Source organism: Gouania willdenowi, chromosome 6 (genome assembly GCF_900634775.1).
Source record: "Gouania willdenowi chromosome 6, fGouWil2.1, whole genome shotgun sequence".
Lineage (NCBI taxonomy): Eukaryota > Metazoa > Chordata > Actinopteri > Blenniiformes > Gobiesocidae > Gouania > Gouania willdenowi.
In genome coordinates this window covers 6,666,989-6,691,960 of record NC_041049.1, presented here as the reverse complement: position 1 = coordinate 6,691,960, position 24,972 = coordinate 6,666,989, and the positions used below count along the sequence as shown (strand labels likewise).

At 37.8% G+C, this 24,972-nt stretch overlaps 1 protein-coding gene across 3 annotated transcripts in view; it reads right to left on the bottom strand.

The window, feature by feature from the left end:
- Nucleotides 1-1,225: 1,225 nt before the first annotated feature.
- The window catches only part of usp6nl (USP6 N-terminal like), a 103,884-nt gene continuing 80,137 nt past the window's right edge, over nucleotides 1,226-24,972 (bottom strand). For all 3 annotated transcript variants that reach the window (XM_028449623.1, XM_028449621.1, XM_028449622.1), the window contains 9 exons: nucleotides 21,906-22,013; nucleotides 18,071-18,180; nucleotides 16,908-16,956; nucleotides 14,771-14,891; nucleotides 13,383-13,477; nucleotides 10,848-10,913; nucleotides 10,659-10,758; nucleotides 10,417-10,569; nucleotides 1,226-4,695 (listed from right to left, as the gene is read on the bottom strand). In XM_028449623.1, the coding sequence (XP_028305424.1) occupies nucleotides 3,107-4,695; nucleotides 10,417-10,569; nucleotides 10,659-10,758; nucleotides 10,848-10,913; nucleotides 13,383-13,477; nucleotides 14,771-14,891; nucleotides 16,908-16,956; nucleotides 18,071-18,180; nucleotides 21,906-22,013 (2,391 nt within the window). In that variant the 3' untranslated portion in view covers nucleotides 1,226-3,106. The remainder of the gene's footprint in view (nucleotides 4,696-10,416; nucleotides 10,570-10,658; nucleotides 10,759-10,847; nucleotides 10,914-13,382; nucleotides 13,478-14,770; nucleotides 14,892-16,907; nucleotides 16,957-18,070; nucleotides 18,181-21,905; nucleotides 22,014-24,972) is intronic.

The window sequence follows — 24,972 nt, the reverse complement described above, 5'->3', positions numbered from 1 at the left end:
TAGCACTGAAATGACGAGGTTTTCACAGGTTGTTGTTCATTTTACTGCTTTTTGCTGCTTAAATTCCTATCAACACTGAACAAAATGAGCAATTCTTTCTCGAGGATGTCCTAAAAAAAAAAAAAAATCAACACACTTATTTTCACCCCGCCTCTTTTTATTAAGCAAAGTATCAGACTGTTGTGTAATTAGTTTAGCAGAAACAAAGCTAACTAAGGGAATGTAATGAACAGTAGGACATTAATACTGTTTGAGACAGACTGCATTAAACCCAGAGCATGATGAATAACTTAAGGGGTGTGAGTTGGTTACATGTTGAAATGTGATGTGCTAATAACAGTAGTTGACGCAACAGTGTTGATAAAGTAGCACTAGTTCACATCCATGTGGGAGAGTATGAGTTACTCAAGTTACTGTCACTATCAGACGTTAGCATGTTCCCTATGATACAGAGAAGACTTCAAGTCATCACGTGTGTGTGTGTGTGTGTGTGTGTAAAATGTTAGCCCTCACTCGCAAACTGAAATTAGCATTAGTGCACTTCTGGTTCCCTCATAAATGTGTTCTTTGATTTGATTTGAAACTGCTGCAAGCCAAAAAAAAAAGGGCTGAAGTCAGTCAATGCTTTGCCACGATTGTGTTGTCATGCTAAAGCAATAGCATTTAGCCTAGCACAAGTACGCGTCACAGGGAACGCTTCTTCTAACACATCCTTGGCCATTCTGAATCATTCCCAGGCACACTGAGAAATATCATCAAAGAGTCTTGAGGAGAACCCATAGCTTTAAACAAGTTAGCGCTTCCTGGTGCAACTAAAGAAACAAAGAAAAAGTAACCAAGAGGCTGATTCAGCTCCCCTTGTGTGGCTGATCTACTCCCTCTGTCACATGACCATCACCATTAGGAGGAAAGTCTAATAAATAGTGCCAGACTCCGTGTATTTGCAAAGTCGGGGAATAAAAAGTAGCACTTTTAACCTACAAGTATTCACCAAAGTTCATTCATGATACTGTGATGACACCAGTTTAGAGTTTTACTTTACTATTATTGAGTTATCTACTTCCCTAAATGGATTTGCTGCCTGTTTGTAGCCAAACATTAGCTCTTAGCCTGGAATTTGTAAAGAATTAGCTCTTAGCCTCACCATACCCAAATATTAGCCCTTTGCCTCAAATTAGCCAAAGCTTAGTTCTTAACCTAACATTACCCCGATATGAGCTCTGAGCTTAACATTAACTTAACATTAGCCCTTCGCCTCAAATTAGCCAAACTTTAGCTCTCAGCCTGACATTAGCCCGACATTATCTCTTAGCTTTACGTTAGCCAAACATTAGCCATTTGCCTCAAATTAAACAAACTTAGGTCTCAGCCTGACATTAGCCCAACATTATCTCTTCGCTTTACATTAGCCAAACATGACCCTTTGCCTCAAACTAGCCAAACATTAGCTCTCAGCCTGACATTAGCCAAACATTATCTCTTCACCTCACTTTACCCAAACACTAACCCTTCGCCTTAAATTAGCCAAAACTTAGCTCTCAGCCTGACATTAGCCTCAAATTTGCCAAGAATTAGCTCTTAGCCTCAGCCTACCCAAATATTAGCCCTTAGCCTCAAATTAGCAAAACCTTAGCTCTCAACCTGACATTAGCCAAACATTAGCACTTAGCCTCAGATTTGCCAAGCATTAGCTCTCAGCCTGACATTACCTAAATATTAGCCCTTAGCCTCAAATTAGCCCAACATTATCTCTTAGCTTTACATTAGCCAAAGATTAGCCCTTCGCCTTAAGTTAGCCAAACCTTAGCTCTTAGCTTCACATTAGCCAAACATTAGCCCTTCGCCTGAAATTAGCCAATAATCGCTCTCAACTTGACATTAGGCAAATATTAGCTCTTAGCCTCAAATTAGCCAAACCTTAGCTCTCAATCTGACATTACCCAAACATTAGCATATAAATGTTGTTTTGTATTATAACTTGGTACTGTGCGTAGGTTGACATGGTTTTATGTTTTTTTTAAAATTTTTTATACGTTTGAATTGTAGGGACTACAGACAGAAATTAGCTTACATGCTAAATCTGTCATATTTATGTATTGTTCAATTAATCAATAGTCAGTGCCCCTCCTAAATAAATAAATTAACTGAATTTGCCTCACATGAGCTAAACATTAGCCCTTTGCCTCAAATTAGCCAAACATGCATTCTTAACCTAACATTAGCCTGACATTAGCGCTTAACCTCACATTTTGCTTTCCACGATTAGCTAATAGCACTGGTGTAATTTAGGTCTGATTCAGGTTAAAATGGCTTTAAATGGTGTTGATTGTCTATTCAGAGATAAATATCTCCACTATATGTTGTTCATGTAGCTTTTTCACACCAGAAACCGAAGAAAAATAACTTTAGTTAGCTTTTCAATGAGGGAACCACAATGCCGCTAAATTCAAGATTGCACTGCAGCGTTCAATTCACTTAAATGTCCGGATTTGGAATACACTGGCCTAAAAATGTGTTAAATTCCTGTACTTCTCCTGAAAAAGGAGAAATGCATTGCACATCAGTTAGTTACCCAAACTGGACAGTCAACACAAAAACTGAAATGGAAATTAAACTTTAGAGTAAACTTTTCAACACTGCTCTCTAAATCTAAACAAAGAAGGACTTCTTCTTCTTGTAGAAATTCACACGCATGATCATAATTGGATCTCTAATGTAAAATATATTAAAAAAATAAAGATGAGAATGAAGCCAGTTTTGCTGTTTCTCATTAGAATAACGCAAAAATAATAACTAAAATCTGCCATAAATCAAATTATTTTACATACGGATATATTTATACACATTTGTCACTATATTCTCACCTCTTTTTAAGAATTTACATCCAAAAATAAACTTAAATCTTCAGTCAGTTCTTCCTCTTTTTAAAGAGTTTGGTTAGAAAACGTCAGAGTGCTGGAGTGTTCTGCGGTGTTACAGCAGTGGCCGTTACAAAGTCAGAACTTCACGCACCAAACAAATGCGAGCGTGTTCTGACAGAGTTGGAGCGTCTGTCTTAACCACAGTGTCAGTGACTACGCCTCAGTGGGTCGCTCTTTTATTCTCCTCACAGCAGCATGGACTCCTGCAGTGCAAACGCCTCCTGTGCGTGCCTGTAGTGTGGGGCCCCGAACAGTTGGGGGAGCTGTTGCCTCATGACGGGCGGCTGCTCCTGGTACTGTGTCCTGTAAGAAAGCAGGGCCTCCTGGTTTACATCTGCAGGGAAAGTGAACTCGGACACTGGTGACATCTGGGCTTGCAGGAAGCTTGGTGAGCGGGGCATGTCGCTGGGGGACGGAGGAGGGGGGTTCTCAATCTGTGGTTCCCACACAGCCCCTCTAGACCCGCCGTCTGACGGGTACTGTGGTACGAACTCGCCCCTCCGATGCCCCTCAAACATGTATTCGTTAGGTGTGTAGACCTGCTTGGCAGAGGTGAACTGTTGCAGGTAGATGGGGGAGGAGCTGCCCTGGTTCTCAAACTGTAAGGAATGCTCTGGAAGTGATCTGACAAAGCGGGGATTGTGGGCGGAGCCAGGCGGCGGCTGCCTACGGTAGGTAGCATAGGAGTTATTAATCAGAGCCTTCTCAGGGGAGTGTCTGCTGGGCTGTCGCTGAGTGGTGGCGTACGCTCGCTCCCCGTGCGGTGCACCAACGTTGGGGGGAGGAAAGTGCACGGGTGGAACATAGAAGCGGTCCCCGCCTCGTTGGTCCAGGCTCACGCTGTAGGCCGGATGGAGGATGGGGACCTCAGTAGTAGTTCTGGCCGGGGAGTGCTGCTGAGGAGGGGTGCGGTAGAGGACCCCTGCAGGACTGTTATGAGGAAGCTGCTGAGGAAAAGAGTGTTTGACCATCCTTGGTGCTGATCCAGTGGGAGTGGCATGCCCGGTATGACTGGGTCCACGAACTGGGCTACCCTGATGGACTGATGACATACCAAAGGGTGTCTCGGGATGAGGGGTCCTCATTCTGGATGGCGGTCTGTCCAGCTCTAAGATCTCAAAGTCTTGCTCTGGCAGTCCTGGCACGTTGTCGTACTGGGAGGCGTTGGAGCCTCGGTTGGAGCCAGGGATGAATCCCTGTGAGCGCGGTCGGCGGTGGAGCAGAGTGCTGTCATCCGGGCTGGAAGGAGCCGGAGAACCACCTCGGCTCAGCTGGATCTCTCTCGCTGCGGCCGCTTTGACAGCCTCCAGTTTGGTCTCTGAGGGTTTGAACCAGCGGGGTGTGATCTCCTTATCCTTACGGTTGCTGGAGCCGGCGTTGGAGTTGCTGTTTTCTGTGGCTGCAGCTGGAGGCTTCCCTCTGTCCACCGTGGTGGTCCGCGAGGTCGGGGTCAGCGCAGAGGGCGGAGACACGGTTCTTTCAGGAGTGTTAGTAATGGACCGCTTTGGATGGTCGTTGGGGATCTCCCCTGAACCCCTGGAGGGAGCGTCCCTTCTGTCCGCCTTGTGATGGCGGATTGATTTATCCAGCGATTCCCGACGCGCCCGGCTAGGGGGCCGACTGTTCTTCGGGCGCTCCGGTGCCGGACTTGGCTCCCTTGGGGGCTCGGCTGGCTCGGCGTGGCTTTCACCGTTACCGACGTGGTTCACCAGCGGCGCAGCCAGGTCAGGAGGAAGCTGCCCGAGAGGCTTCTTAGGGAACTCATCCTCTTTACCTGTCGAGACGAGAGCAAGCGACACTTGCATTAGAGTCAGAACAGGCAGAGTCAGCAGAGGTGACTGAACACACTGTGGTGCTGATTCACATCAAATGAGGAGCCACAATGATAACATGGGTTCATGCAACAACACTGCTTTAGAGAGGTAAAAACAAACAAGTGTTACATCCATGATGGCACATTTTCACACGTAGAGAGCAAAAGGGCAAAAACATTAGACGTGGTGTCGCATTTGCTTGAAAGGGTCCAGTTAGGAACCGACTTATCATGCTCAAAGGGTTAAACAGACATCACTCTTCATTGAGGAACTGACTTAAAGGTGCTGGAGATTTTTTTTTTTTAATCAGATAAAGACATATTGTAGGACTCATGGATCAATAAATCCGACATTATTTGCTGAAAAAAAAATATGGAAAAGGTTGAAATTGCTGCTCGAAAGATTGTTTTGATCTGCAACACAGAAAAGTTTTGATGTGGAGTCCCGTAGACCAGAGGTTCTTAACCCTGGGGTCAGGACCCCATTTTGGGTCGAGAGACACTGGGAGGGGGTCGCCAGATGCTTTCAAGAAACTAAGAATATATACTGTATATATATATTTTTTTAAATTTGAGCACTTTTTTTCATTTTTACCATTTTTTGCAACTACGCCAAAATTTTAATCTATTTTCATTACTAGTTCTTGCCATATTTTTGCTCTTTTTAATGCATTTTTACTACATTACATACATACATTACCATTTCTGCCACTTCTCCATCAAATTTCAACACCATTTTGGGCACTTATAAACACTTTCCACCACTTTTCCCACCTGATTTTGCAAATGTTGACCCATTAATGTCACTTTTAATCTATTTTAACCACATTTTTTTGTCAATTATAACCACATACACGATTTGTAATGCCCATTATTTGCCAGTTTAAACTACTTGTTCCAATATTGACACTGAGTTTGAACCATTTTTTAACCACTTTTTATGTCCGTTTTTTGCCACTATAATTTGCGTCTTTTAACCAATTTCCAACTTTTCCACCATTTTGTCACTTTGAACCCATTAAAACAAGGATTTACATCTTTAAGATGACTATATACTATGGCACAAATAATAAACTACTCAGATAAATAAATAAATGTGGTTATGACAGATTCATAGAACAATGGATGGACCCTAAAAATCTCTCCCCTTTATTCCCCCTTATAGATGGTCCTGTCTCCACATGACCGTTCTTCAATGTTCATGTCTGTGTTCAACCACCATCAGCTACAGTGGGGGTCACTCCCGTCTTTAGCATTTTTATTTTGGGGGTCGCGGGCTGAAAAGGTTGAGAACCACTGCCGTAAACAGATGCATATATATATATTTTACTTTATTCTTAGTGTGATTTGTTATGTTCGTCCCCAAAAACTGTGCCAAAGTGCCTTTCCAACACATTTCTGGTGTTTTCACCGACTAAAAGTTGCGGCAAAACAATGGTGGATATTTATTTTGGGGATTATACGAAAATATCTGAAATTCAATGTCTCGTGGAGTGAGGTGATATTGCAGGAAATACCGGAAAGTGAAGATAAAAACAAACTTTCAACCTTTTATATCTTATTTTCAGCTAATTATACTTGATTTATTGATCTACAAGGCTTACACTATGTCTTTATCTGATAAAAAAATGATTGCCTCAGCATCTTTAACTTCTATAAATCTTCCTCTAAATGACTCAGTTTCCCTAAAAGTCACTTGAATTCCACGCGTGAATCACTCTCTGACTTTACCACAGCAGCTTCAGTTAAAACCACGTGAAACAGATAGAGGTGACATGAACAGATACAGTGTCCGGTGCCGTGCTGGTGACACTGGGAGTTATGGATTGTAAAGGGACGACGTGAGATCCGGAGACAGGAAGTATCAAGGAATACTGTGGGAGTTTCCCAGGAAGGTGGAAAAAAAAGTAAAGTGTGTTTCAAAATAATGTGTGTGAGAGGAGTGAACAAACAGTGTTATAACCTCTTTCCCTCAACCTATAAGAGTTCAGGGTTGGGGTCAATTACATTTTTCAATTGCAATTACGTCTTCAATTATCCAAGTTCAATTAAAACTCAATTATGATTACAGTGACCGGCATTTTTCCCAAATACAATTACACCTATAATTTTCCCCCTGAAAGCCAGTTACAATTACATTCTGAATTAATATTAATCACAATTACTGATCCTTTAATAAATAACCTCATAAAATGCAAGCATCCTCTTGTGTTAGCTTTCTGTTAGCATCTTATAGGATAAAAAACATCTTGAATCAGCTGTAAAATACACTAAAAAACATTATCTATCATCTAATTTGTAACATGTTTCCCAAGTTTTGCATTTAATTAAATCTTAATAAACAGTTCTTGTAGAAGTCTCATGAAATTTGGTCAAAATGTCCACAGAATTACAATTACAAAGTCACTTATCTAATATCTCAATTACATTTCAATTATGAAATTGTTAATTATAAATGTATCGGTGCATAATTGATAATTAATTGCAATTATGGCGTAGTCATAATGGCAATCTTAATTTAAAAAATCTGTTGCTGCCGTAATTGTAATCAAATTGTAATGGAGTTCAGATAATTGACTTTGTAATTGTAATTGACATGAAAATTCTACAAAAATTTAAATTTTACGCTAAACTGTTGAACCATGTTACATTTCTATCAGTTCTACACATATGTAGTTAATAATTAATAAAACATATTTCATATCAAGCGTTTTACCATTACAAAAACAATAATTAAAATCTATATTTTAATTGATTAGGAAGCCTAACAAGGAAACCAATAGATATTTTTTTTTTGTTAGTGTATTTTACAGCTGATCTAGGACCTGCTATCATAAGAGATGCTAACAGAAAGCTAACTTATGCTTTGTAATTGTAACTGTTCTATAAATTCTATAAAAAGTGTCGTTTATAAGGTAAATAAAAACAATATTTGGGAACTAGGGGTGTCCCGATCCCATATTGATATCTGACATCGGTCCGATATCAGCCAGAAAACAAATATTGGATTTTATGATACTGCATCTAAAATCTCAGATTTTAATTCTGAAATACTGTAGATATTATGTTAAAAGTTAAAATGTATGTAACCAATTGGTTAATATACCATATCTCGTACATCTGCTGTTGCTGACTATTGTTCTCTGTTTGAGTAACATCACTTGATCAAGCATTTTCTAACATTCCACACTACAAAATAAGTAATAAAAGTATGTATGATTTGTGCTGATATCATATAGGATTGATATCGGTATCCACATCATATATTACTCAAGGCTCCAATATCGAGACACCCCTATTGGGAACCATGTTATAGTTATTAAAATAAGTTTCATATCAAGTTTACCTGTCAGTTTTCTTAAATGTACCATTTTAAAAAATGCAAATCGAGGGGTAAACTGACAGAAACGAGGCTCAGACGACCACACCAAAAATATTAATACCTATATTTTCAAGGATAAGGAAGCCTAACAAGGTGGCTAATAGGTGAAAAACAAATTAGACAATAAATAATATTATTTTAGTGTATTTTATAGCTGATTTAAGGCCAAAAAACTAACCCATTATAAGAGATGCTAACAGAAAGCTAACACAAGAGGAAGGTTACCTTTTGTTAGCTTATTTATTTCAGGCTCAATAACTCTGATTAATTGTAATTTAACTTTAGTAATTGAGAATGTAATTGGGATTCTGAGGATTAAAAAAAATAATCCTAATTAAATTGTAATTTGAAAAGAATGCTGGTCACTGTAATCGTATATGAAAACATAATTGTAACGGAAAAAGTATAATTGACTCCAACCCTATAGAAATGCAGGATCTTCATAAAGCCACTAGATGGCGCCACATGTCAGCTTATTTCCCCAGTGGAGGACCAGGAGTGAGTAAAGTGGATTACACCCATAGATGCAGGAGGAAAAGCAGCCATTGCAGGACTCCTTACAAAAAAAACACAGAAGCAATGCACCTGAAGCTCGTCTGGAAACAATAACTGAAACTGGGAGAAGACGAAGTTTTGTGAAGGATAAAAAACCCAAGTGCTGCTGGACAGACAGACGGAGGAGGGCAAACAGGACGGGACAGATGGGACAGAGACATGGAGAAGAATAAACCAGTCAGGATGGCCCACCGGTTACTGTTGTAGGAGGGAATGTGGTGGTGGTGGTGGTGGTGGTGGCGGCCGCCACTCACAGCCACACTTTTGTTGTTGTTGGCTTACATTGTTTGAGAGGAAGAAGGAGGAGAGAAGGCAGATTAATGAAGACACAAGAGCAAGATCAGAAAGAAAAAAACACACGCACGCACGCACGCACTCACACACGCAAACGCTACACTACGCTAACACAACCACCGTAGCTACAGCTAACACAGGGAGCAGGAACATCTGGACTCCTTCACATCTGTATTAGAGTGGTGCAGACTGCACACATTACTGCAACACATGCATTAAATAAAACCTTTGTTTTCTTGATCACGGTCTCTTTACATATTATTATTATGATCATAATTATTATTATACATGATTATAATTTTATTTTATTATCAACATTTTTATTTTCATCATCCTCATTATTAATAATATTATTAATAATAACTGTTTTGTAACAAACAACAAATATGACTTCAGAAATATTTAAAAAATTAATTAATTCAGTTATTTGTCCTTATATTTTTGCAGAAAGGGATGGATAAAGAACATAAAAGAATAAATGAACAAATAAATAAGTTGATAAATACAAAAATGAAAAATAGCACTTTACAAGAAAATATAAAAAATAATTAAAAAAAAATCTTTATTTTTATTATTATTTATTATAATAACTTTTTGTAACAAACAACATATCACTTAAAAAACAACATTTTTTTAATTCAGTTATTTGTACTTTTATTTTGCAGGAAGGGATGAAGGGGACAACATAAATAAAGAAGTTAATAAATAGACAAATAAATAATAACACTTTAAAACAAGTTTTTAAAGATGATTTTAACACATTATTTAATATCATTATTATTGTTATTAATAACTGTTGGTAACAAACATCAAATATGACTTCAAAAATATAATTTTTTAAAAATATATTTTGTCCTTATATTTTGCAGGAATAATAATAACAATAATAATAATAATAATAATGGTAATAATAATAATAATAATAATAATAATAATAATAATAATAATAACAATAATAATAATAATAATAATGGTAATAATAATAATAATAATAATAATAATAATAATAATAATAATAATAATAATAATGGTAATAATAATAATAATAATAATAATAATAATAATAATAATAATAATAATAATAATTGAATACTTCATAGATTTTTACATACAGTCAAAGAGTTGTCAAATTATGCAGCTAAATAAATAAATACATTTTGGTTAAAAAAAAAATTTTTTTCCCCAAAGCTTTGCCAAAAATTGTTAATTGTAATTGTATTTTAACTATCTAATTAATTACTATTACTCACTTGCGGATTTCAAAAGCTAGAACCTTTAGATGAAAGTGATTATTTTTAAACGCGCTATTATTGCTCAAACCTGTCACAAAAAACACTGTTAATAAATCTGCTCAATGGTCATAGGGTGAAGTGTGTCAACCTCATATTTAGGTGAGAATAAAGTGAACCAAACGGCTGGCTGTGGTGTGTGTGTGTGTGTGCGTTCACTACCTGGTGCAGGCAGCTCCAGCTTGGCCCTCCGGAGCTCAGACACAGACGCCTGCAGCTGCTCGATCACCGCGTCGTCCTCGAGGTAGAAGGTTTTGGACAGTGACACCTGTAGGAACTCCACCAGATCCTCCATGGTGAGCTTCATCAGGTGCTCTGTCAGCCACACACACACAGAAATCCAAGTCCTGGATGTAAACGTGGGTAAAGTGAGCAGGATTCTCAGGTTGATGACACGCTCTTACTCTTGTGCAGTTTGAGGATGGTGTAGGACATGGCGGGCAGCACTCGTTCCCCCTCTAAGATGTAGATGTCCCAGATCCTGAGGGTGAGGGTGAAGGGGGTCTAAAGGTGGAGAGGGAGAGGAGAAAGGAAGCACCTGATTCTCAGCCTGAAGCTCAAACTAGCTCACTCTGATGAATGTGTGTACTCACTCTGTCCAGGAAGCACTGGAAGAACCACTTCATGGTGTAAAGACTGGTGAACACTTCCTGGTTGTCCTGCAGGAACACAAACAATGTGTGTCTGTTACATTTCTACAACACAATAATGTACCGTATATAGTTAAAGCAGTGGTTCACAACCTTTTTCTTGTCCTGACCCCATTTTTAGGCCGGGCTACCGGACTCAAGACGCCACTCACTTTGTTCTTCTTCATCTTGTTGTTGTGTACACTACTTAAAATCGCTACTCCTCCGTTATTCGTAAATGGATCGGGCTGAAATTTGGTAGGTATAATCTATGGATGTGTACGCATCGACGCTTGGAGCTCGATTTTCCATTTGTGGCCGCAAAAGAAAAAAAAAAACGAAAGTCGATTTCCCATATATTGGCGAGTGTTAGGTATTTGCAAGTTTCTTTGTGTTTATTATATTATACGTTTATATGTAGGGATGTAACGATTAATCGTAAGGCAGTTAAAAATCGATTCATAGGTATCACGGTTGATATCGATTTTCTGAAAATTGAATCGCAGTACTTTTTTTAACCAGCAGAGGGCGCTATCCACAAGTGTAGGCGGCGGGCGGAGTCTGCTAATACTTTCTTTCTGGCCGCCTTCTACTCTTAAATATGTTAATAAATGATTCATTACCCCTTTAGCACCGAAAGAATATCTGTAATATTACTTGAATATCTGTAAAAGTCACGTTTTTCTATTAGCTCTGTCTGCTAGCATAGCTTCTCTTCTTCACTGCAAGATATCTGCATGCCAACCGACCACTGGGTTACCAGCACCCTCTGCTGGTTCAAACGAATATGACGTAAATCAGTGTAATCACGTTTTTTTTTTTTTTAAAGTCCAATTGTTAAGGCACAAAATACATTTTCAGTTGCACTTTTAAAAGAAAAAGAACTATTACGCAGTTTTGCATTGTTTATTATAGAACCAGAATTTAAATTAATAGGCTTCATTTTCATTTGTATTATTCCTTTATTTATTTCATTCAAGATTTATTTTTAGTTAAATTGCATCGTTTTGAATTGTTTATCAAGGAATTCTTTTGACAATGAAAAATAAAATGAAAATAGTACAGTATTTTCTAGTTTTTTTCCCAATAAAAAATTTTGTCTAGTCCCATTTTGTAAAATAAATCGTGAGAGAATCGTATCGTGAACCCAGTATTGTGAATCGAATCGTATCGGTAGTTGAGTGAATCGTTACATCCCTGTTTATATGACTTTAAGACATTGTTCTTTTTATTTCTTGGTTATAAGGTAGTTTTTGTTTTGTGATTAAATTACCTCTTCTTTATTTATATACTGTTTTCCAATTTGGGGATTTTTTGTTTCAGGCGCTTGAAAAGCCTATGGCTCCGCCTATAAATAGGCTGGGCCTGGAGTGCGCGCTCTCTCTCTCTCGCTCATTCACTTGCAGACGCGGAGCTGGGCGGAGGTCTGTTCCTGCTGCTCCACCTGCGCTTCTCTTTTTGGGGTTTAGGTATGTTTTGTTTGTTTCTGATGGGACCGGCTGTCCTGTTTTCATTTTCAGTTGGTTTTCAGGAGTAGATTGGGTTTTTTTTTCTTTCTTAGTTTGGATGTGGTACTGGCTTCTACGGCCCTGTATAGGGTTGGCCCAGTACCGCATCTTTTTCTTCTTTTTGGCCGGCCCACCAGGTAAACTTGGTTTAAAGTTAATTAGTTTAAGGATATGGGATGGTTTGGGGTTTTGTGTGTCCTTTATTTGTGTTTAACATTATTCTGTTCTTCAGGTTCCTGAACTTTCTTCTTTTTTTTTTGGAGAAGTAATATAATAGTTAACAGTTATGAATAAAAGTTATAAAATCCTAATTGTTTTCCCGTGTCCTTCCTAATGTGTTTATTCCCTTTTCGGGGTGTAACAGCGAGTCAAATATTACGACGGTTGGTGGCACCAAAATGACTACTCCTTCGTTAGTTCTTGTTAGATCGGAATGCAGTTTGGTATGAATACTTAGACGCTTTGAGCCCTTTTTTTGAAATGGGGCCCACCCCTCATTTCCGGTAATTTTCAAATTTATGGGAACATCGTCATGTGATATATCGTTTCAAAGGTAATTCAACGTAGATTACGATTATGCCTCGCACATTTTGATTAGATTTCCATTAAAGTTGTTTTCTCATTTATTTGTGAGTCAAATATTGCGACAATTGGCGGTATCGAATCAATGACACATACCAATATATGAATGGGGCCTATTATTCCGTAAGTGCCAGGGGGCCCCATTTTTCAAATGACTACTCCTCCGTTAATGAATCGGGCTGTAATTTGACATGAATATGCTATGAACAGATGTCAAGAGCCTCTCTGAGAGCTTTTTTTACTCGTTGGAACCGAGTCATTTGACTGAATTCTCTGGAACGTGGTACGTGCTATTCGGCGCAGAGACGTTCCGCGGGCCCGGCCGTAGTTCATGCAAACTTGTTATATTACTAATTTGTGGACCTGAGGGATTATTTTAATCAGTGGACGTAGCCGCGTTGTTCCTCACCAGGTGATTCTTTAGTTTGGGCATCATCTTCTTCAGGATCCGGTCGTGATGGTCCTGGAATCGGATCAGCTTGGGGAATCCGGGAACAAAAAACCCTGCACAGAATATCATATTTACTAGGGTTAAATCCTGCCCAATAGCGAAGCCTAGGTTCTACCTGAGCATCTGCACCTGGTACAAGTTTTAGTTGCCTCATATCTTTAAATATGCACCAAAAAGCTGTTCAATGATTAATCCATTGTGGTATGATTTTTTAAACAAACAACCTATTGGATTGTTATCTTTTACGTTGTTTTTATTAGTTTTAGGATTGTTCTTTTATGTTGTGCTCATAGTTTTTAGGTTTATCTTTTAGGATTACTATCCCAGTGTTTCCTTAGGGGGGGCCTCTGCACTGGAGGCTGCAGTGGTGCTGACTGTATTGTGGCCCTCAGTGTTAGTGAATAGCTTTTGCTATTTTGCTGTGCTGGGGGCTCTGTCTCAGCGCCCTGTACCCACGGTCTGTGTCCTGCCCCTGGTGCTGACGACTCCTTGTGATGTCCCCTTACCTAGATCCTCTGTACCCAGCCATGTGCCATTGTCCTAATTTTAACCTGTGTGTCTGTGTGCGGTGGACGGGCTTTGTACGGGATTGGTGTATTTTAAGCACTTTGAGTTACATTTCTTTGTATGAAAAGTGCTTTTTATGAATAAAGATTGATTGATTGATTGCTAACATAGCCTTGTGATGAAATCTAATTCATATTACCACTAGCTTAAGTTAAAATCAAACAAAATAACTTTATTTAACCTATAAAAACAAACTGAATTATTGTATTTTTTTTCAGTTGTTTTGTTCCAAACGAGACCTGCAAGCATAAAAAGTATAAAATGCATTAAAATCTAAAATAATGTTTTATATTTTATATATAATAATAATAAGGATAATACCCCTTTTCTCTTATTCCTGAATCCAAGTAGTCTACTCCTTTTGCCGGAATACAACATTTGACTCAGAACACTATGAAAAAACAACCATAGAGGGTAATAATGAATTTAATGAGTGATACACATTTTAAAGAATGTAATTTTGTAAATCAGTGAAATGAATCAGTATTTAGTGTCTCATGAATAGTATTTCTATAGTATTTATCATTTCAGGTCATCTCTTGCCTAGTGTGGGACCAAGTTTGACCCTTATATTTTCAGTTCGTGTTCAAATCAAGATAATTTCCATCATCATTATCATGATTATCATTTTCAACTTAAAATAAACATTATAAAACCCCATAATTTTTCATGCTTTTATTTGTTAATTTTCCCCTCTCTCTCTCAAGTGACGCCTGTAGTGCCATCGCATAGGGTACACGTACCCCTAGGGGTATCCCTAGGGTAGGTGTGTGTGTTACCGTGCATGGCGTGTCTCTTCCCCGACAGCAGTCTGACCAGAGCCCAAAAGGCGTCCTCTTCGTTCATGTAGATCAGTAGCAGAGCTGTGATCTGACTCATGCCCTGGCAGTAACCCACCTCCTGGTAATACACACACATCACATTACAATACCTTTACTGCCTCCAAACAACAACAAACCATCAGTATTAACACCTGAAACCCTCCCTGTTTGCAGAAAAACTCTTAAAACTCGTTAACAATAGAATTCAATGCATTACTGTAAAAAACAGTTGCCACGGTTACATGACGTTTCTTAATTAGGAATTAGTTATTCCGAATTAAAGAATTCCATTTTAAAGTGTTCTGCTTCATGTTTACATGGAAATAGTCATTCTGAATTGAGGTTTACATGGAAAACCGGTTTATTTGGCTTTATTTAATTCTGCTTTAAATCTGGGGGTTGGTAAGGTTCTGATTCTGATCACGTCTATTGGGAAAAAAAACACAACTAAACGTTTCTTTTCGGCTACAACACAGAAGACCACATGAGAACTTTTTTTAACTTTTATTTTGATTGTAGTTTTGAAGCAGCAGCTCTACAATAACAACATTATATTTTGGCCAATCAAAGCCAGCGGTTAAAGCAACAGCTGTTCTACCTCCACTTTACAAGACGTTGAGTGAAAAATAAACTTTATAATGATCTGCGCATCATTAGTGACGCTGTGGTGCTTCATGCCCCGATGAAGCCGTTCTGTTTGCTGATGTCCGCGTGTGTGTAATAAGTCTGTGTGTCCGCGTGTGTGTAATACAGTAAGTCTGTGTGTCCGTGTGTGTGTAATAAGTCTGTGTGTCCGTGTGTGTGTAATAAGTCTGTGTGTCCGTGTGAATGTCCGCATGTTTATGGCTCCGTCCATCCTCTCTTTTCAATATATTTATGTCTTTTAAGGCTCTTATTAAATAAATAGTCTCAGTTCTAGCCCGGGTGTCCATCCTGGACTATGTCATCACCAGTGCGTGAACGCGGCAAGTCTCACATGCGCAGAACGACCGTAATTAAAGGGCCCATGTTAAGGTGAATCGACTTTTCTGTGCTTCATAAACATGCCCAAAGTGTTTTTTTCCTTGATTCCCTTAATCGTTAGTTAGAGGGTGATTTGCTCCTTTCTTACTGCAGGGTGAGCCCAAATAAATGGTAAATGGCCTTGATTTTATATAGCGCTTTATCACCACACTGAAACAGTCTCAAAGCACTTTACATATCAGCTCATTCACCCAATCACTCTCACATTCACACACCAGTGTGACAGGACTGCCATGCCACTTAGGGTTCAGTGTCTTTCCCAAGGACACTTCGACACATAGTCAGGTACTGGGATCGAACCCCCAACCTCTCGATCAGAAGACGACCCTCTACCACCTGAGCCACGGTCGCCTCACTCCAAGTAGATGACGCGTTCCCACTTTGATGACAAATTTGACACGGCACTGAGCTGGAAAAGCCACGCCTCCAGGAAACTCTCTGCCGTGTTTGACATGTAAACAGACACGCCCACGAAGGTGAGCCTTTCAGCGTCCTTCACGCAGTGCTATGTATGTATTTTCTACAGTTTATGTACGTACCGATGAACGCCCCGCCCCCCACGCTCTGTCTCGTGTTTATAAAGCAGCACGAGCTCCCCTACGTCACCGTGCGGGGAGGAGGAAGTCAGTGTCTCATCTATAGACACGCCCACTCATGAATATGCATAAGTAGGCCGCAAATCAGCCTGTTTGTGTAGAGTTGCTCAGAAAGTGACTTTTCAGAAGCTAAAACTCTGTAAAACAGGCGAGTTTGGGAAAATAAACCTCAAATACTGTTTTTTTAGAGTTCTTAGAACAAATGGAGATGGGTGAAAAATAGCCTGACATGGAACATTTAACTTAAAGTGGAATTAAGTGTTTACAAGAGGAAATATTTAATTCAGAATTAAAAACAGTATAAACCAGCCACCTAATACAAATTTAAGTTTAATTCAGAATTAAATTAGCATTACAAGGTCAGTTTAAAGAGGAATTAACTTTTATTCTGAATTAAAGAGGAATTAAATCTCCCATGTAAACGTGGCCAATGTGTTATGTGTGTAGCAGCCACAGTAACAGTGTAGTGGACTCACCGTGTTGTACATAGAATACGCTGTGAGCACGTGAAAGAGCGCCTGCTGCCTGCAAAAACACAAACACACACTTTAAAAACATTTAATGACATAAGCATTAAACCAATGGTGGGAAACTTTTATCACAGCGAGGGCCACAAACACGTGATGGTCTGATCTCAGGGCCAGAATATCAAAATTCATGCCAGAATTTGGAACAATGAACAACCTGAGCATTAACACAAGAAAAAGCAAAGGATTTGTGTGTTTCTGGTTTTATTTTGTGAATTTTTGTCATCATTTAGTATATTTGTGTGGTTGTTTTTAGTCTTTCAAGAGTCATTTTGTGTATTTTTGTTGTCGTTTTGGATGTCTTTTGCTCATTTTCTACATGTTTCTGTTTGTTCTGTGTGTTTTAAGAGTCCTTTTGTGTATTTTTGTTCTGATATTGTGTGTTTTTATTTTTGTGTATAGTTGTCTTGTGCGTTGTCATGTGCGTTGTTGAAGAAAATTTGTGTAGTTTTGTTGTCCCCAAGAGCAATACAAATAATAAAGGGGTTCTGTCAGTTTTGGCAATCGTTTTGTGTATATTTTGTGTTCTTCTTGTACAACTTTAGAGTAATTTTGTGTATTTTTGTTGTCATTTTTCTATTATTTTGTCTATTATTGTATTCTTCTTGTCTGTTTTTGTAGAAAATTCATGAATTATTGTTGTCCCTTTGTGCATTTATAATAATGACCAATCTGAGCATTAATACAGGGAAGAAATATGTGTTTTTGTTGTCATTTTGTGTATTTTTGTTGTCCCTTTATGGAATCTTAAGTAATTTTCTTAAGTAATTGTGTGTGCTGTTGAACCTTTCTTGTTGTTTGTGTCATTTTGTGCGTTTTTGGAGTCATTTTGAACATTTCTCTTGGTAGAATGACAAAAGTCGACTAAGTGCTGCTATTTGTCTGTAATGTCTGTATTAGAATGATGTAGAAAAGTGCCTGAGAAAAGCTTCTGCAAAGCTCAGAAGATGTTTAACTTCAGACAAAAACAAAAGTATTAAAGAGGAGCTATTATCACTTCAAATGTTTCAGTTTAACCCGAGCACTCGTCCTTTTCTATGTCTGCACAGGAAACACTTTGTGACCACGTTCTGCTTCCTCACACTGTGAACGTCCAGCACTGCGGTTCTTACTTGACGTCGTAGCGATGCCTGAACATGATGTGGTCTCTGTACGTCCGGTTCACGTCCAAGTCGATCTGTCTGATGTCGGGGGAGACTCCTCTGGCTCTGGCCTTCAGCTTCTGGAACCCAGCAGCCACACAGAGAGTGAGAAAGGAACGCCTAACAGCATGCATTATTCACACAGAGTGACGTCTGCAGATCCATCTCCAGAACGTCACAGACAGATAAAAACCAAAAAATGAAACAAAACACTGAAATGACTGACTTACTCCTGTGGGATTTACTGACTGCTGTTAGTGTCAATACACAATACTCAACCAAATGACACACAATACACTCAAGTAAGCGAGTACTTTATATATCCTGGAGGGAATCCAAACAGTCAGCTGCTCCCATTCACACCACATCCAATCAGCAATGAATAAGGTAGAAACTACGGCGGGGCGGTATACCGGTTCATACCGAATACCGTTACATATTTTTGTTATATGATTTTTAATATACCGCCTTAACGGTGTATTTGATTACACAACTTTCAGAACCGGACCCTTTTCAACATTGCACTTCTAAATAGAAAGGTAAACAGTAGCGCTCTGGTGTTAGTTGAGGTCTAAATCATAAAAACGACACAATTGAAAGCTCTGAAGCTGCATGTGAGCATGTGCCTGCGTGCGCATGCCTCTGCTACAGGAGAACAACACTCACGGACACGGAGGCACGGTTAGCTTAGCATGTCGGCAGTTCGGCAGTAATACACAAAAAATAGAGAGCAAAGGATCGCAATTTGTAATTCCTATAATGCGGAATTAAGTCCTGGTGGAGCTGCAAACAAAACACTACCTTATTAACCATAACAAACCACCACACCACTGAGTATGTAGCATTTAAAGCTCGAAATCAAGCTAATGCTAAAGCTAAGCTACTAGTGTGGACTTATTCTACAATATTCACTCATCATGACAGTAAAATAGACCATCCTAAGTAAATCTACTGCAGTAATTCCTCTCTCAACCAGTAGAAAATGCTGTGAACACCTGATTATGCATGAAAAAATAAAAATACCGTTAGAATTTTGAAAAATAGTGTTATATACATTTTTGGTCACACCGCCCAGCCCTAGTAGAAATACAATGTGACGGTGAGAAAATATTGATGAACACCCAAGTGTAAAAATAATCCAACCAGTCATGTGACCACTGACTCTTAACTTGTGTACTATATTGTAATGTGTTTTACTGTGACTTTTAACTTCTTTGTGTACCGTTCTGTAATGAGTTTTTATCAAGATTTATTGTTGTTTTTTTGTCTTGTTGCAAAGTTTGTTTTTATCTGCATAGTAATTACTGACGCAAGTAAAATTTTTGACATAATCTTACATATTTATATGTATTTTTGCTAAAATAGATGCTCATTAATTGACACTGTCCCCACCAAATAAACAAATACACTAAAATATATTATTTATCATCTAATTTGTTTTCCATCTCTTAGTCACTTTGTTAGGCTTCCTTATCCATGAAAATATAGGTATTAATATTTTTGTTGTGGTTGTCTGAGACTTTTTTCTGTCAATATATATATATTTTTTAAATGATAAAATGACAGATAAACTTGATATGAAACACATTTTAATACGTGTTAACTATGTATGTGTTCTGTAGTGTGTTTTCATCTGGATTTATTGTCATTTTTTTGTCTTGTTGCAAAGTTTGTTTTTATCTGCATACTGTAGTAATTGTGGACGCAAGTTAGTGTTTTTGCCATAATCTGGCATATTTACATGTAATTTTTACTAAAATAGATGCTTATTAATTGGCACTGTCCCCACCAAATAAACAAATAAATAAATAAATAAACAGAATAGGCATAAAGACAGAAATAGACATTTTTTAAAATAAATAATAATAATAATTAAAAAATCTTTATTACGGCCCTGGATAGAAATTCCCAATTCTTTGAGAAATAAATAAACAAACAATAAATAAATGAATAAACAAATACAGTAAAAAAAAAAAGAAAATTAATAATAATAAATAAGTAAAAAAAAAAACACAAAAAAAACCAAATAAAGTAAAAAAAAAATAAAATAAATAAATAAGTAAACAAAAAGTAAATAAATGAAAACATATCCATGGAATGTATGGAATATATATTTAAAATAATAAATTAAAATTAAATTGAATCAAAACATGAATAAAATGCCGATACACATATTTTTGGCAAAACGTAGAAGATAAAAAAAGTAGTTTTTATGTTACATGTTTCCAAACATGAGGGACCATGAATGGTTAAATCATGGACCCCTCTGAGCACGCTCCTCAGCGGCAGCAGCTGATTGGCTCGAGGCAGCGGGTGGACGATTGTTGCTTTAGACAGTTTTCCTGCACATCGAACATTTTGTGTGTGTGTGTGTGTCTCTGGTTGAGGTAATGCTTGCTAACTCCTCATTATAAGATGATCCTCACAGGCTGCACCGTCATGAATCGATTCCTAAATCTAAACTTTTTAATGAGATCCAAAGTTTGTTCAGAGCTCAGACTCTTCCACTGTGTGCAGACTCAAGCTGTGCTGCTGTCATATGCAAACACCATTAAACATCTGAAGCCCACGTTTGGCCCACGACACTGATGAAGAAATGAAATAAATGGAGCTGGTTCTGTGATAAATGAATGCTGGTGGCAGGTTTGGAGTCAAATACAATTTTAAATTGCAATTACATCTTCAATTATCTATGTTCAATTAGAACTCAATTATGATGACTGGCATTATTGCCAATTACAATTAAAATTGCATTTATGATTTCCCCCCTGACAGTCAATTACAATTACGTTCTCAATTACTAAAGTTTGAATTACAATTAATCACAATTACTGAGCCTTTAATGAATAACCCCATAAAACGTAACCTTTCTCGTGTTAGCTTTCTGTTAGCATCTCTTATGATAACGGGTCAGTTTTGACCCATGTCTTAAATCCCTGTAAAATACACTAAAAATATTATATATAATCTAATTTGTTTTTCATTTTCAGTTGTTATGTTGGTATGAAACTTATTTTAATAATTGCTAACTACGTATGTGTAAGCCGTAGAACTATAACATGGTTCCCAAGTATTGTTTTTATTTACATTGTAAATGACAGTTTTTATGACAATTACAATTACACAGTAAATTATCATTATTATTATTATCATTAGCATTAGCTAGCATTAACATTAACCTAGAAATAACATTAACCTAGCAGTAGCACTAACCTAGCATTAGCATTAAGATTAGATTAGCAATAACATTAACATATCATTAACACTAACCCAGCATTCCCACTCATTAGCCTAGCTATAATATTAACCTAGCATTAGCGCTCATTAGCATTAGCCTAACAATAGCAATAACCTAGCATTAGCATCAAACTAACATTTGCCCAGCATTAGCATTAACCTAGCATTAGCAATAACTTAAAATTAGCATCAACCTAACATTAGCAGTAACCTAGCAATAACATTAACCTAGCATCAACATTTGCCTAGCTATAGTATTAACCTAGCATTAGCATTAACAATAGCCTAGCCATAACATTAGCCTTGCATTAGCATGAATCTAGCATTAGCCCTAACTTAGCATTAGCCAAGCAATAGCACTGACCTAGCATTAGCTAAGCATTAACCTAGCATTAGCTTAACATTAGCAATAAGGTTGAAAAAGGAATAACAACATCTGTAATGCCTGCTGCATCCTCACTAATTACGTTATGATTGTAATTAATTATCAACTACACGATTACAATTATATTGACCCCAACCCTGATGAATGCTATGGTCTGTGAGAGAGAGGTTGAAGGTGTGAAACCTCATAGAAGTCCTTCTTCTCAGCCTTGATTTTGGGCACGTCCAGCAGCAGACACCACACCTCCCCTCTCAGCTGCAGAGGGATTCCCTTATAGATCCTCCTGTTCAGCTGGAAAACAGGAAGTCACCGTTACAAGACACACACACACACACACACACTAAACTTTAATCTGCTTTTCATATCAGGGGGAACCTGTGAGCGGAGGAAAGCCAGGCAGAGTCTCATCAATCACAGAATGACTGCACATCAGCGTGAGCCATTCCACTGATGGACGAGCTGGGCTTCATATTAAAAGGCTGCGTACTGTGTGCGTCATCGTAGAATTAATGGCTCTTGTGTGTGTGTGTGTGTGTGTGTGTTCGAGTCCTACAAACTGCACTTGGGACTCAGCAGCTTTTAGCGCAGCAGCAGCTTTGTTATTAAGAGCATCTGTTACACTAATCATCATCTGTGTGTGTGTGTGTGTGTGTTAATGCGCGCGCACGCGTTCATTAACATTTATCTGAACATGTGCTAGTCTGTGTTTGTAATTACATCTTTGTGTAATGATCAAGTTAAAACAATGAAATCTTTTAGAATTCTAACTGCAGTCATTCCATTAGTGCTTCACCATTAATACGCACAGTGTGATATTTGGAGCTCTGCACTGCACTGCACTGCAACGCTCAAACTGACTGTTAAAGCTCTGTGTGATCACTGCACATTTACCTTTTCTATTTGATCTTGGTCTGTTTTTGTGCTGGCCACTGAAAAATATGGCGTTATTTTTGTGCCACATTTATGAGCAAACTCAAAATTAATTATATATATATATATATGTATATATATATAGACTAAGAGAAAGAGAGAGTACAAGTGAAAGGGTAGAAACACTGTGAGGGAGCACATGGGGAAAAATGTTGTTAATGCACTCTTATGTGTATTCAGCAAGCATGAAAAATAATTTCTTGAGCACGTTATTGATTACTGTTCGCTCAAACTGCTCTGTTTTGCGCTTTATTATAACTTCAACACAACATTTAATTTTGAGTTCTTGAAAAAAACATGTTTTTGTGCTCAAAACTGTGCATTATTTGCTCATAAATGTGGCCCAAAAATAACGCCATAGAAAAATAGACAAAACAAAAGCCAAAAAATTACAACTACTATATATATATATATATATATATATATATATATATATATATATATATATATATACATATACATATATATATATATATATATATACATAAAACTGACTGCAAAAACTAAAACATAAAAAATACACAGACTTGCAGAAAAGTATAAAAAAAACAATAACAAAAAGGAAGACACAAAAAATTACTCCAAACAGCAACCAAAAAAAAAAAAAAAAAAAAATCCAAATAATGACAGAAAAATACACAAAACAACAACAAAAATATGCACAACAAAAGACTATAACAAAAAATCCAAAATATGACAGAAGAATACACAAAATGACAACAAAAATACACAGCAAAAAAAGAAAAACACAGAATGGTGGAAAACAACAATGAAATACAATGACAGAAAAATACACTGAACAACTCCCATGACAAACACAAAACGAGCAAAAAACACGACAATGCTGCAAAAATTACAAATAAAACAATAAGAAAAAGAAAACATACATAATTACGGAAAAGGCTGTTTTCAATTTACAGTCTTTTACGTAATAATGTATGTTTTCTTTCTTCTTTTCATCTGTAATATTTCTTAAGCTGAAAATGGAAAATGGGAGTAAATTTAAATAACTGTATTAAATTCAAACATAATTATTCTCATTTGTTCAAAATAAAGATAAGATTTAAACTAGGGTTGAAACTTTCCATGGGAATTAACGGCAAATCTACAAAATGAAGAGTGGGCCCTAATTGTGTAAAATGTTTGTTGGATTATTACACGAAGAAAATACACATTTATTTCTTGATTTTTCATCTCCTTTTTACTGAAACAAAGAAGAAGAGGAAAAATTTTCAGGTGAAAACCAAAGCACATTAAAATCAAAGAGCGTGAATATTCAGAGCATTGATTAGCACCAAAAAAAAAAACAACTTTACTGTTAAATATTCACATCGGGAAAATGTGCAAAAAAAAAGAGTGTAAAGTGAGACAGAGGTTGGATGGTCACCACATCCTCAACCTGTTCTCGTTGTGTTTGAACTGTGAGGGCTTTGATTACGACTCAGCTGCTGAAACCAAACCACCTCCAGCTGTTGGTCATGTGACTTTTGACTCTTTTTGTTCCAAACAATCATTGTTAAAAAGTTTAAAAAGAAAAGAAAGTGAGGACGAGGAGGATGAAGAAGAAGAAGAGCCGCTGACAGAGAGCCAGACGTGATGGATGGACGTTGGTTGAGCAGATCTTTGGAATAAATAAAAGAAACGCCACACAACCAGTGTCAGAGACGCACGCACGCGCACGCACGCACACACACACACACACACACACACACACACACACACACACACACACACACACACACACACACACACACACACACACACACACACACACACACACACACACACACACACACACACACACACACACACACACACACACACACACACACACACAGTTGAATCACCATGTAACGCAAAAGGTACAATTGAAGGGCACACAGAGCGCTACCTGGACATGGACACACAGCAGATTTCTGCCCTCCTCCTAATTGTCCTTGTAGGAGATGGACAGAGTGACACACACACACGCACACGCACACACACACACACACACACACACACTGTGGCATCTGCTTACAGGATCACCAAACCAGCAAAACAAGATCAATACAGTACAATGTGAAAATGTCATTGGCTCAACATGATTTGGGCTAAAAGTGACGTGATGAACCATCATCAGCCCCAAATACATGGATCATTCCATGTCATTTCAACTCATTTTCAGGACATCCCACGTACTTTGGGAATTCTGACATGTTTACCAATTGTTCTGTGATTAATAAATAGGCAAACTGTACATTATCAGTTTGATTAGATCAATACTTTTTAAGTAATGGCCAATTTAGTGAGGGGGGGTCTCCTTATTTTTCTTCCATTT